General features: G+C 36.5%; 1 protein-coding gene across 2 annotated transcripts in view; it reads right to left on the bottom strand.

Annotated features, from left to right (window-relative positions):
* The window catches only part of CTNNA3 (catenin alpha 3), a 1571950-nt gene that overhangs the window by 1150900 nt on the left and 406224 nt on the right, over nucleotides 1–14826 (bottom strand). For both annotated transcript variants that reach the window (XM_030862371.2, XM_060286489.1), the window contains exon 7: nucleotides 8752–8955. In XM_030862371.2, the coding sequence (XP_030718231.1) occupies nucleotides 8752–8955 (204 nt within the window). The remainder of the gene's footprint in view (nucleotides 1–8751; nucleotides 8956–14826) is intronic.

Genomic DNA, 14826 nt, shown 5'->3' with positions numbered 1-14826 from the left:
AGGACCCAAATAGGGTGGGGCAATTTGTAGATCACTAACAGTCTTCTCCAATTAATTATTAAGTGTAGTCAAATAGCCAAGCAAATCAACTACACAAGTTGCTCGTCTGTGTCTGACCCTGCTAAACCTACTTTAGCACAGAAATAAAGCTACAAGCCGGCCTTTGATCCTAAACTTACAATGGTATGATAACTTTTTATTCAGAGCCTGCCTACAAATTCATTAAGAAATATTGAATATGTTTCAACAATAAAAGGTTCTAGTACAAATTCCAATGTGGCAGGGTATGGCGGGGCACAGAGGCTGGGGTGGGAATCCAAGCAATTCTCAGAACACCAGCTGGCTGTCCTACAATTCAACTCAGTTCTGACACTATTTACCTCGAGACGGCACCAGATTCCACAGGTAAGGGTTCAGTCCTACAAAACTGCCTCCCCCACGTCACCCCACTTCAAATGCCAGTCACAAGTTCAGATTGTTACCTATACTTCTGACCAACTGGCTATAAATCACAGGTTCCCACTACCCCGTCCTCAGGTTCAATTAATTTGCTAGAGCCACTCACAGGCTCAGAGAAACTATTACTTACTAGACTACCAGTTTATTATAAAAGGCTGTAACTCAAGAACAGCCATATGGAAAAGGTGCACAGGGCAAGGTATGTGGGAAGAGCTTCCATGCCCCTCCAGGTGCACCCCTATTCCTGACTCCCCACATCCACATCAATCCAGAAGCTCTCTGAACCCTGTCCTTTTAGGTTTTTATGGAGGCTTCATTACATAGGCATCACTGAATACATCATTGACCACTGGTGACTGAACTCAACCTCCAGCGCCTCTCCCTTCCCTGGGGTTCTGCAAGGTGGGACTGAAAGTTCCAATCCTCTAATTATATGGTTGGTTCTCCTGGCAACTAGGCCCCATCCTTAGGTCCAAGCGTTACCTCAAACATAACAAAAGACATCTTTACTACTCTCATCACTTAGAAAATTCCAAGGTGAATGACTAACGTGCACCACAAATATTAGAAATCATCACTGTCTCTGCTGGAAAGCAAAAGATGAAAACAAAAGACTCTCAGCCTTCAGGCTGTCTGGCCTAGAGGATATAACCTTTAGGGACTTTCACCTGTTACTGTTCTCGGCACAGACTGTCTTGCCGCTTTAGGATATCCTCTATTAATTTCTAGTCATTTTGATTTTACACAAATTACCTTTTTCTCTTCCTGTGTTCTGGTTCTATCCAGCTAGTCCCCCTTCCCCTTTTTAGAAATAATTATAGCTGCCTACCTTTGTTATTTTAGCTTTTCTTATTAATTCAGTAATCATGTATTCATGTAGCCTGCATCTCTGTAGGGCTCTCTCGATTAACTTTTACTTTTAACAGAAATTAGAACATTAGATCACAAATAAGAGATCCGTGAAAAGGTTCATTCCCTCAAAAGAGGAATCTAGATGCCTCCTTTTCCCCGATGAGCACTGCATAAGCTCCTTTTAAATCCCAAAATGATCATTATTAGCACGATTTAGCTTGTTAAGAAAGACTCAGAGTAACTATTTAATAATCAGTCCTCGAAGGAACTCAGAAACCTTTAGGAGAGGAATAAGATTAGACTCCAAATCAGCTGAAACAATAGTATTTTACCACCTTATTTCCAAAACAATTGATAGACTAGATACCTGCCCACTATCTAGTCCTTAAAACAGGCACAGAAAAGAAAGCAAGGAAGAAAAAACCAATTTTTGCCCATTTAACCAGACCCCCCACCATTTATTATTTCTCTCAGCTCCCTAATTGTTGAATTCTTGGTTCCTATATCCCAGCTTCAAAATCTGTCTCCAGTCTCCTTGATTTTGATAATTCCTTTATATGTTCTTAGATTTCAATCTCACGTTCTTTTTTAAAAACCTTTTACTGGAGTAGAGTTGATTTACAATGTTGTGTTTGTTTCAGGTGTACAGCAAAGTGACTCAGTTATACATATACATATACCCATTCTTTTTTAGATTCTCGATATCATGTTCTAATCTGAGTTTGGTTCATCTCTCTGATTTTGGCATATCTAATATTGTACAAACCTGTACTGGATACTATTTACTTATCTTCCTCCTCTTACTTCTTCATTAACTGAGGCTGTAAAATTCAGATCTATAAACTAAAACACAGGGTCTCCAACATAATCAACCACTCAAAAATCAGCCACCACTATGGTGTAACTGACAAATTTAAGAATATAAAAATGTAAAGCATCTAACACAGTGTACCTGATCCAATAATGGATCAGTTCTAATATGCAGTCCATGAAGGAAGGAAGGAACAAATGAATGAACAAAGAAATGGAGAAAAGGAAATAGATTTGGAAGCTGCCTGTACATTTTTAGAATTTTAATTCTAACCTGTCTCTAGTATTTGAATAGTCATTTGCATATAGATCATCCTAACGGCTTCAGCCCAACATCATGAGAAATAAGGCTGAAATTAATTTCAAAATGGATTTTCAAGAGAGAGGTGGAGGCCTTATATGCAAGAAAACCCCATAACATCTCTTTATTTTCTTCATTGGATCCTTATAATTCCCCAAGACTGGGAATGCATTAAACCCAAGACATACAAATGAAATTGGTCTCTGAATGACAAAAGCCAATCCATTTGCTTTTTATTCACTCAACAAATATATAATGAGAACCAACAATACGCTTTCACATAAAACACCAAAAGAAAATATTGGGCAAGTGAGGTCTACAAATACCAATTGGTCCTTTCAAGCAGGCCAGGCCTGACTCATTTACTCTAGCAATGCCATCTCTCCTTCAGCCCTCTAGCATCCCCCTATAGTAAAATACCAACCTGAGTGTTATCTTCAGTAATAATTCTACATCACCTGAAGTTCCTCTCTCTTCAACAACACATCCAAAGTTAACATTGACATGATTTCAACCCACCCCCAGGAAAAATTCATGTCTGCTGATTCTTAGTACTAAAGCATGATGGCCACCCATCTCCAACTCTATTTTCACCAATTATAGAGAAACCACCATTTTAAAAAAACTGATTTCCCTCTAAGATACTTCCTTTTTCAGAGAGCCTCGTTGTTCCACCCCATCTACATGAAGAATTTCTTAACTATATTGTACATCAGAGAAGATGGACTAGACCTAACCAATCCTGGAGGCATAACAAAATCAGCAGAAATATCTTAGAAAAATATACTTCTAAGTTTTAAAAGACAAAAGTTAAACTTTCTCTGATTCTGAATGTTCCCTGGAGTATATTTTTTCAATGAATAAAAATCCTGTTTCAAACCATAGCGAGAGGTAGACTCAAGTGAAGAGACTGTGATGAGAAAATTTTGTTGCTGAATATTCACATGGATTTTTAGAAGAGACCTATGCTTTGCAAAATAAAACCTTTTATTACAACAGGCAGTCTATTGTATAAATTTAGTAGGTGCTTGAAACCCATTCCATTTAATATCAGAGAAGCTTTTTCTCCATTACTTGCTATATACAATATGTAATAATTTTATTCATTCTTTCATTCAAAACTACAATTTAGCCTTTTCTAAAATGCCAGGCATTGTGCCTAGGACTGGGGATAAAACAGTACATAAAACAGACGTGATCTGCCATCATAGAACATAAAGTGAGTAAAGGATACTAACTACAATGGATTTGAAACGTAAAGATTGATAATGATTCCACAGAAGAGACTAGGAAAGACTAGTACTAGGTATATGGCCATGAGCCTCCCAAAGATGCCCATATCCAAATTCCCAGAACCTGTGACTGTTACATTACATAGCAAAAGGAACTTTTGCACAAGTAATTAAGGTGGGATGATTATCCTGAATAATATTGGTGGGCCCTATCTAATCACATGAGTCCTAAAAAGTGGAAAATTTTCCTGACTGTGGTCAGAGAAAGAGATGTGAGGACAGAAGCAAGGTTAGAACAATGTGACACTGCTGTGTTTGAAGATGGAGGAAGAAGGCATTGAGCCAGGGAATGTGGGTGACCTCCAGAAACTGGAAAAGGCAAAGAAATGGATTCCTCCCTACAGTCTCCAGAAAAGAATGCAGCCCTACTGACACTTTCATTTCCAACCCATTGACACCTGTGTCAGACTCTTGGCCTACACAGTTGTAAAATAATTATTGTGTTGTTTTTAAACCACTAAGTTTGTGATAATTTGTTACAGCAGCAATAGAAAACATATATATATTTAAACTAATATATATGTATATTTAGAATGAAAATATTAGAGCAAACATATATGATCATGTGGTTAGGTGGTTGTCTGTTTTACTTGTTATAGACCCATCTGGACTCACATCCTGCTAATTTCTTACTAACGTGACAAGACATTGAACTTATTGAACCTAGAGCTTCAGTCAAAAAATGATCGAGACTTGCTGATCTGTTAAGGAAGTTATTTAGACTCAAACTGGTCATGTGAACTGAGCCTGAGAACAACATAAACTGCGTTTATTCCCCACTACTGAACTGCTCTGGACTCAATAAACTTGCAAAATTTGAAGCCTTGAAGTCACATTCACATAAAAGATCCACAGATCCTGATGAGAGTTAATTGTGCTTTAACTTCTCCTGGTTATCTTTACTGCATCTGAATTATATTTAAGCATTTACTTGATCAACATAGGTCAATAACAAAAGCTCCAAACTAATCTGAAAAGCAAATCAGGCTCACCAAATGAGACACAACATTCCTTAAACTAGGAAGTTGAGGACTTAAGTATGAGAGTCGTCCTAAAATTTTTGAGCAAACTGAGAAAGTTTTGAGTTCAGCTAGTTTCAGGGAAGTTCATTCCCTTCCGTTAAAGCTGAAGAAACACTTATAGAGAAGCATTATTGGTGATAGAAACCTAGAGTAAAAAGAAACCTGGAAATGTGTTCTGATAATACACCCACCCCACAGTTTTTCCAGATTGGTTCCTGCTTTTTAATTCCAATATTCATTGGCTTGGTCAGATAGTCACATTAAGCCTAAAATTCTGCACTTTTATATAAAAAGGAACTATTATACTGCTTTTCGAGTGCTTTTCATAATGATATAAATGCATATTTTTGTTTATTAATAGGTTGTACTTATCAATAAAATGTTAATATATAAATGGGTTTCTGATCCTGTGAACCACTGCTGTATAACTTAACTCCTGCTCTCATCTCTACACCAACATGAGGGCAGGTCACCAGACATTACCCACACACACGGTAAGTCTTTCATTCCCTGAAGAAAAATGCCTTCCTCAACAAGTACTTAACATTATGCCCTGGGAAAAAGCAATATATAAATATTTTTAGATCACCCACAGAACAAGTTTTCTCACCTCTGTGCTCGCTCTTTCTTGTATTCCTGTTCTCACTATTAACCCTCCCTACATTTTCTCCACAGTTATCATATAAATAAATAATTACAAATTAATTGCTTCAGGCACATTGCCATTTAATTTTAAAAACTGAGAAGAAGCAAGTGCTAATTCAATTCACCTGTACCCAAATAGTAATTACTGAGCACCTGCTACCTGAAAGGCTCAGTGGCAGGGCCAGGGACACAGCCCTCGCTCTCCTAGAGCTTCTGACCAGTGGAGAAGGCAACACAGGAATTCCACCAGGAATGAGAGTTATAAAGGGGAAGGTGCCATGAGGGAGAGATATTTCAGGGGATGTTTGTACTCCTTTGCCGGAAGGAGAGAAGAGGAAACATGGGGGAGAGAGGAAGGAAGAAGAAAGTCTCCATCAGGCATGAAGAGTAGTGCAATCTAATCAATTAAATAAGTGAGAAATATTTGAATTCCTACAATTAAGTCTACCCTTAAAAAATTAAAATTAAAATAATTATCTGGACAAGCTAAAAAAAAGCTACTTACCTTTGATCTCAATTATTTGGATATTATAGACGGAAGAGTCTTTCCACTTCACTCTTCTAACACAGAACTTACCTTTTATAAACCAAAATATCTAACAGAAGGATATTAGTAACATAAATAAGTTTTGTATACTTGACAAATGGGCCTTGAAACTGAACATCAGATTAAAACCTCATTAAGAAAAAAAGCAGTAAATGTACAAAAGTGCATACATATTTTCAGTGCCTCACTTAGCATATTTGATACCCAGATACTTTTTAAATGCCCCCGTCCTCTATATGACAAAATTACTTTTCAGTGATAATCATTATTTTCCTGATTTGTTCTTTAAAGCAATTGACAATTTTCAGAAGGAAAACAAATTTCAAAGTTACTATTCAAATTGAATGAAATATTTCATGTATGAAATTTACATTTACCTAACAAAAATATTACCCCTGCAATTCACACTGTTCCATTGTTATAATTTTAAAATTTAAATTAAAATTCCAAGTGATCACATGAAATAACAGAATTAAAGTAACTCTAGTTCTCTGTCTTTACAATCACTGTCATCATTGTTTATTCTGAATCTGCTGTTTAAATCCATAAAGAATATAATGTTTACCGAAGGATAGTCATAAAAATGTGTTAATTTGAATCATACATACACATATATTATTAAAACTCAACAATAACTACAGCAATTATTTAGGATTTAGAGAAAAAACGAATTTATGAAAAACATTATCACTGACTTAGAGAATTGCTGGTGCAGACCAACTTTTAGTTGGCTTTATTATTTTTTATAAATTTCTAGAGGCAATGCATCTTCTTAATGATTGCACCCAGGGCAGAATGTGCCCATCACTTCACCCTTTGTATGAACAGTTTTTAACCCAAGGTTGAAGAAAGCCATAAAATCACCATTATTTTTATATGGTATATGTTTACTACGTACAAGAGCAACTTCAGCGTCCTGCCACTGGGCAAAAGGCAGCATGCTCAGAAAGGAGCCCTGTGTTTGGCTTTTAATGCTCTGCTATCACAGTTTTGAAAGTCTTAACAATTTTACCTTTCAATTTGTGTAGATAAGTGAAGTCTGATGGGGCAATAAAGCATACGCCCTAGACTTAACATGCAGTCCTGCCTCCCAGTGCCTTCAAGGGACAGGTCCTCAGCCACCTGCTCCACAACCCAGCAATTGCTGCCACCCTCCATTCCTGGTGGGGCCCTTGGTACAAGGCAGGATGGGTGGGGGTTATGGGGTAAGGCTAAAGAAATCTGTGAGGGTCTATGTGCTCCCAAAAGTCCAAAAGTATCCCTATACCCTAGAGAACCAAACAACCAAACATTAAATAGCAAATAAAAATAACCTTTCTTGGGTCAATAAAGACTGTAAAAAAAAAGGAAAAAACTTTCTTTTTTTCCCGGCTTTTGAACAGGCCTTACATTTTCATTTTGCACTGGGCACTGGGCTCCCCAATTACGTGGCCATCCCTGCCTATGTATGTGGGTGAGTGTGTGCATGTGCATCTGTTATGTTTGTATTTAAAAGAATAGAATAACTTTCTTTATATTTAATAAAGTAAATTTATCTATAATTTATAGATAAAATAAACTTATGTATAACTTTACCATATTTTATCTATAAAATGAAACTACTAATTTGAATAGTTTACAGATCAGGGGAGAAGGAATTCCAACAGAATATTACCTTCTGAGTTTCTTGTAACTCATGAATTCTCTTTAAAAATCTTTAAAAATATATTATATGCTAAAAATTGTGATATTCCAGCTTCAGAAGCAGGACATGACATTACTAATATGGTCCTCTTATTAACAAAATCTGCTTTACAACTGTGATTTCTTGACAGGCAAGAGATTTTTGGTCAGAAGCCAAAGTCATCAAATATTAAGAGTGTGGAGATACATCAAATGTGTTGCAGAAGCCTAAAACTCACTAATTTTAGCACATTTGAATTATTCACATAAATTACTTATACTGAAAAATCCTAACTCTTCAATCTCACACCTAAAAAATCGTATGCTTTGTAACTAATCATTTTCAAAATATACCCTCATAACTCTTTAATTATTCCATTTATAATAAAGCAGATGAACAAAATATTCCCATTATAAATTTTTCTTTTTTTTACCTCTATTATTTAAGGAGTCAATATTCATGATCAATATATAACTGACAATGTCTTCCTTATTTTAAAAATATAACTAAGTTTTGAATGTAAGAGTAGTCATAGATACTCCATAGATGGATGTAGATATATATACAAAAAGAATATATCATAAATATATATATGAAATTATATCATAAGGACCTTGAAACAAATACTTTTGCATTTGTCTAAATTTAGACATTGTTTCTAACATTCCTGAGAGATGGCTAAAATTGCAAAGAATCTATGACATTGTCACATTTGAAAAAGGTTAAAAGCGATCCAAATTACACCTTCAAAAATGGCCCCCGATCCCTACAGCATTGACTTTATCCCAATACCATCTAAATTCTAACTTTGTTATTCACCAATATAATCCGGAGCAACCTGCCCTTTTCTTTGTCTTCTTTTTATCCTTTAAACTGATGCGCAACTCCAGTTTCCTTTCTCCAATCCTGACTGCCTTCTTCAACTAGTATTTAGATACTGTCTCAAGCAAAACAATCATGTATAAATAACCTTCTGGTTGAATTCCATCCCTAGAAACTCCTGTCTCCTTGCTGCACTCTGGGAGCAACCCACGCAGAATGCACCCAAAAGGCCAAGCCATGTAAAATCAGGTACTCATTTGTAATTTATCAGATTTTGTACACCGAAAGAACCTCAGCACATACCCAATGGACGGGGTGGGGGAAAACCAGTTACCTACATTGTTCATGTACTCTGAAAGCAGGTCCTGGAGAGCCTGGCGAATGGCATTGCATTCTGCGATAATTCGCTCCCGATGGAAATCCCTCGTGCATGAAGAGTCAGCCAACAGAGCAGCCCCACTGATAATGGCTTCGAGGCGTTTCTCTAGGGATGGTCTTGTTTCCTCCTCAGTCACTGTGAGTGGATCCAAGACAATTAAATTCTAAAGGAAAAACACATTTAGATGGTTAGAACTCCATGATATTCTATTTTTAGGAAAAAATAATTAGTATTTTGTTTTCACATTTGGAATTCATATGTGATGATAAAGACAGCTGTGCTTTTACTGCCTCACCCAGTTCATGTATCATTCTATAAAGCAATTATTATTCAGGGCAGTGACAAAAATTGTGAAATTATGAGCATTGATTCTAGTGTCAGCCAAATCTGTATTCAAATCTTGCCCTTCCCATTCACTAATGGTGTGAGCTCACTCAGGTGTCTTATGTACTGTAAGCCTCACCTTCCTGATGTGTAAAACTGGAATATTAACATTGTTTATCTCATAAAACTGCTGTAAGAATGATATGAATGCTTAATACAGTGTCTGGCACATATTAACAGTTCTTTACAATTGTCATTTTCATTTAGCACTTCATTGTTTACAAAATATTTTCACATATATTATCTCATCTTGACAACACTATAAAGAGGTGGGCAGTAAAGATATTGTTAACCACACATTTCAATTGACGGTGAGTGAGGCTGAGACTGTCTTGCCCAAGGTCATTAAGCTATTAAATGGTGAAGCTCAAACAAGTATTAAGGTCTTATAACACCTAATTCAATACTGTTTTCGTTATGCCTCACTGTAAGTCATACAATCTAATTAACCTTAATACTAACGTATCAAAGAGAATTCTAAATTTTAATTATTCATTTTAAAAGTAAAATTCCATCTTCCTGTTGATTATAACTTCCAGCCATTTCCCACCATTGAAATCTGACATGGTATTTTTAAGGTTTCCTTTAGATATGTCTTCAGGCAACAGAAGTCAAGATAATCTACAGACTTTGAAGAAAAGGTGGAGAAGATGAGGCTCTAAGGATTCTTTCTTAAAATACCGTAAGAGAGGAAGCCTTTCAAGGTTTGAGCATAATGTCATAATTGGAGAACTAGTTCGTATAAAATGAAAGCTCTCTGTAGAACCTTTAACATAAAATGAAATCATATAGTGAACTTCAGAATGTGTGTGCATGTGTGAGTCTTTACACACAAATATACACACTGAAAATCATTGATCTTCAGAGTGCACAATCATATATATTTACATATATAGAGAGGTATATGTATATTGTGTGTGTATATTGTGTATAGATATAATCTTACACTGATGGTTGTACTATATCATGTTATGATAAATATTAGGGGATCTAAAGTAGCCAGGATAAAATTTTAAAAGCTACAGCTCTAGGCCAAGTTAGGGAGAGAAAATCATTTTGGAAAGAAAAATAATATTAAAACAATTATACAAAAAGGAAAAATAGTACTGTGTAATGTTCACATATTATATGATATAATGTAAAATATAAACTAGAAATAGATCTTACAGAAAATTGTTTAAATATCTTAAAATTATTCAGAAGAATTCTTCCTTTCATGCCTCTATTTCCTTCCTATTTTTCTACTTCTCTACTGAGTATCTCCACTTTTCTCTTTTAGATGGAAACAAATTTTTAAAAAGAAATGAATTTTACAAATGCCAAATTTAACATTTTCTTTATCCAATGCATAATTTTTTTGGTGAGACGATAATCCCAACCATGGGCTTGCCCACCAGACAAGGATTCATTTACATCTAAATATACCTCCTTATTTCATTTGCCATTTTTACCATGTCCTCTTTGGCTCACTAATTTAGTACAAACATTCCACTCCAATTTTCATAACAATAATTGAACAATTAAAACCTTTTTGAAAATGTCCCTCCAATGTGACATCATCATTAAGAAGAGACACTGAGGGCAAGAGAATTTTTCTTTGATTGCTCAAATGCAATTAGTAGATGTGATAGGGACAGTTAACCTGTTTCCAGCATTGTAATGATAGGAAAAGTTGATTAACTTTGAAATCTATACACCTATAAGTATTACAAGAAGAAACTAGTAATTTTAGGTGTTCTGGCTGTGATTTCATGTCAGAAAACATCCTCTATTGTAGGAATAAGTTCACCCCAGTTCCTGCTCTCCACAGCCATTCCCCAAACTATCCTAGCCTCTGGATTTTTACTTGTTTGTTGACTTTTAAGACTCAGATTCTTCAAGCTCATCTGAACTCAAAACATTGCCTGCTCTGATGTCTGATACTCACATGCAGCCTCTTGATTCTACCTAAATCTAATGTCACCCTATTCATATCCTATAGAAGTTTTCACTAACTTTGTCACTGAGTCAATTAAAAGGTGAGGTTACTTAAATAACTTTAATGTTCTATGAAATATCACTGGATATTTGAGACCTACTGAAATAAAGAATGATCTCTTCTGGACGTCAGTGAGATGATGAAATAGGAAGTTCCATATGTCATACCCCTAAAGAAATACTGATTTTAACAATAACAATAATGAGAATACCTTTACGAAAGCCTGGGAGAACAACTGAGAGGTTCCAGTAACCACGTGGAGCAAAAACATCAAAGAACAGAAGCACTGAAGAGGATAAGAAGAACAGTTTCATTTTACCCATGTCACCTCTCTCCCAAGGCAACACAGCTCAGACCAAGAGAGACTCACCTTGGCCTGCAACTTCTCCCATTGGGAAAAGCGAAAACAGTGAACACTTGGCTCCCCAGCCTTGCAGGAAGGTGTCCAAGAGTCCCATTTCCATCTCTCCACACCCAGAACATTGAGAGGATTGAAATAGCTAAATAATTTGGGGACAGCAAAGAGTAGAGAAAAAGGGTAGGAGCTCACAGAAACCAGTATACAGATATCAACCACCAGCAGCAGATCCTACTAACTAGATTACAGACTCTAATAAGAGCCCTGACCATGAACCCAGTAGGACCCCCACCTGCAGACCCCATGATTAGCCACTGTGCACCATGCAGTGCTCCATGCAGTCCCCTCTTGTAGCCAACACGCCATGCTCCCCTGCAGACAATGCATGCGAGCTCCCACAGACAGCACACAGATATTGGCATCCAGCTGAATCTGCTGGATCGGGAAAAGGGGCACAATGCTGAACAAACACTTCAGGGTACTGCCCTAGAGAAAATAAATAGGAGGCTCTCAACACCTGGCCTGGCTTTGTGGGATCACAAGAAGGCACAGGGCTTCCCTGGTGGTGCAGTGGTTGAGAGTCCGCCTGCCGATGCAGGGGACACAGGTTCGTGCCCCAGACCGGGAAGATCCCACATGCCGCGGAGCGGCTGGGCCCATGAGCCATGGCCGCTGAGCCTGCGCGTCCGGAGCCTGTGCTCCGCAACGGGAGAGGCCACAACAGTGAGAGGCCTGTGTACCGCAAAAAAAAAAAAAAAAAAAGAGAGAAGGCACAGAGTCTAAGACTTCTTCACAGGGAACAAGAGGAATGGAGCAAGTGCATCCATAGAAAGAATCTAAGAGACCCCCAGTATCTCTGGCAAGGCTGACTCATGAAGACCTTTCTCCCTGAAGCTAGTCAGTAAAACCTGGAGAAAAGTGACTGCTTCTTCAAATGTGAAGACAGGAATACAAGGTTTCAAGGAACATGAAGACTCAAAGAAATATGATATTACCAAAGGAACAAAATAAACTCTAGTAGCTGACCCCAAAGAAAAGGAGATTTATTAATTGCCTGAAAAAGAATTCAAAATAATCATCTTAAAGAAGCTCAGTTAGATAAAAAAGAACACAGATAGACAACTCAACAAAATCAGGAAAATAATACATGAATAAAATGAGAAGTTTCATAAAAAGATACCGTAAAAAAAGTACCAAACAGAAATCCTGGAGCCGAAGAACATAATAAATGAACTACAAATCCATTAGAGAGACTAAACAACAGACTACAGCATGCAAAAGAAAAGATCAGTGAACTCAAGGACAGATCATTTGAAATTATCTAGTCAGAGTTACAAAAAGAAAAAACAATTAAAAAGAATTAATAAAGCCTACAGCACCACTTATGGTGGACTATAGACATATACAAAGCATGCCATCTGATAGCATCAGAATATATATTCTCAAGTATACACAGAACATTCTCCAGGATAGATCATATGTTAAGCCATAAAACTGGTCTTAAATTTAAGACTGAAATCATATCGAGTATCTTTTTCACCCACATGATATGTGCAATAATAATAGGAAGCAATAATAGGAGTAAAATTAGAAAATTCACATATATATTAAAACTAAACAACACATTCCTGAACACCAATGGATCAAAGAAGAAATCAAAGGAAAATTTTAAAATATCTTGAGACAAATGAAAATAACATACAAAAACTTATGACATGCTGCAAAAGCAGTTTTGTTTTTTTTTTTTTTTCGGTACGCGGACCTCTCACTGCCGTGGCCTCTCCCGCTGCGGAGCACAGGCTCCAGACGCGCAGGCTCAGCGGCCATGGCTCACGGGTCCAGCGGCTCCGCGGCATGTGGGACCCTCCCGGACCGGGGCACGAACCTGTGTCCCCTGCATCGGCAGGCGGACTCTCAACCGCTGCGCCACCAGGGAAGCCCAAAAGCAGTTTTAAGAGAAAAGTTAATAGCAATAAATGCCTACATTAAGAAAAAAAGGAAGATCTAAAAAAAACAACCAAACTTTACACCTCAAGAAACTAGAACTAGAAGAACAAACTAAGCCCAAAGTTAAAGAAGGAAGGAAATAATGAAGATGAAAACAAATAAATGGAATAGGAACTAGAAAAACAACAGAAAAGAACAACAAAAAATTAGTTGGTTTCATGAAAAGATAAACAAAATTGCCAGACCTTTAGCTAGACTAACTAAAAAAAAAAGAGAGAGAGAAAAGACTCAAATAAATACAATTGTAAATGAAACAGGAGACACTACAATTGATTCCACAGAAGTACATAGAATTGTAAGAGATTCTGATAAACAATTATGTAGCAACAAATTGGATAACCTAGAAGAAATGTGTAAATTCCTAGAAATACACAGGCTACGAAGACTGAATCATGAAGTAATGGAAAATCTGGACAGATCAAGATTGAATCAATAATTTAAAATTTCCCAACAAAGAAAAAAACCAAGATCAGATGTTTCACTAGTGAATTCTACCAAATATATAAGAACTAATATCAATGCTACTCACACTTTTCCAAAAAATTAAAGAGAAGGAACGTTTCCAGACTCATTTGGAGGCCAGCATTACCCTAATACCAAAGCTGCCTGATTTGGATACTTCAAGAAAAGAAAAGTGCAGGCCAACATCTCTGACAAATATAGATGCAAAAATCCTCAACAAAATGCTAGCAAATTGAATCAACAGTATATTAAAATGTTCATACAGCATATCCAGGTGGATTTATCCCTGGGATGCAAGAATGGTACTACCTATGCAAATCAATAAATGTGATATACCACATTAACAGAATGAAGGATAAACATCATATTTTCTCAGTAGGTGCTGCAAAAGCATTTAACACAATTCAACATCCTTCATGATAAAAACTCTCAACAAATTAGGTATACAAGGAATGTATATCATCACCATAAAGGCCATATATGACAAGCCCACCATTAACATAATAGTCAACAGTAAAAAGCTAAAAGCCTTTCCTCTAAGACCAAAACAAGACAAAGATGTCCATTCTTGCCATTTTTATTTAACATACTACTGGAAGTACTAGCCAGAGCAATTGGACAAGAAACAGAAATAAAAGGCATCCAAATTGGAGAGGAAGAAGTAAAACTGTCTCTTTCTGCAGATGACATGATCCTATATATAGAAAACTCTAAAGATACCACCAAAAAACTGTTAGAACTAATAATAAATTCAGTAAAATTGCATGATAAAAATCAACAATATAAAATCAGTTGCATTTCTATACTAATAATGATTATTCAGTAAATACTTTGGAATAATTTAA

The sequence above is a fragment of the Globicephala melas genome, chromosome 16, assembly GCF_963455315.2.
Source record: "Globicephala melas chromosome 16, mGloMel1.2, whole genome shotgun sequence".
Taxonomy (NCBI): domain Eukaryota; kingdom Metazoa; phylum Chordata; class Mammalia; order Artiodactyla; family Delphinidae; genus Globicephala; species Globicephala melas.
This window is presented reverse-complemented; position numbering and strand designations above follow the sequence as displayed.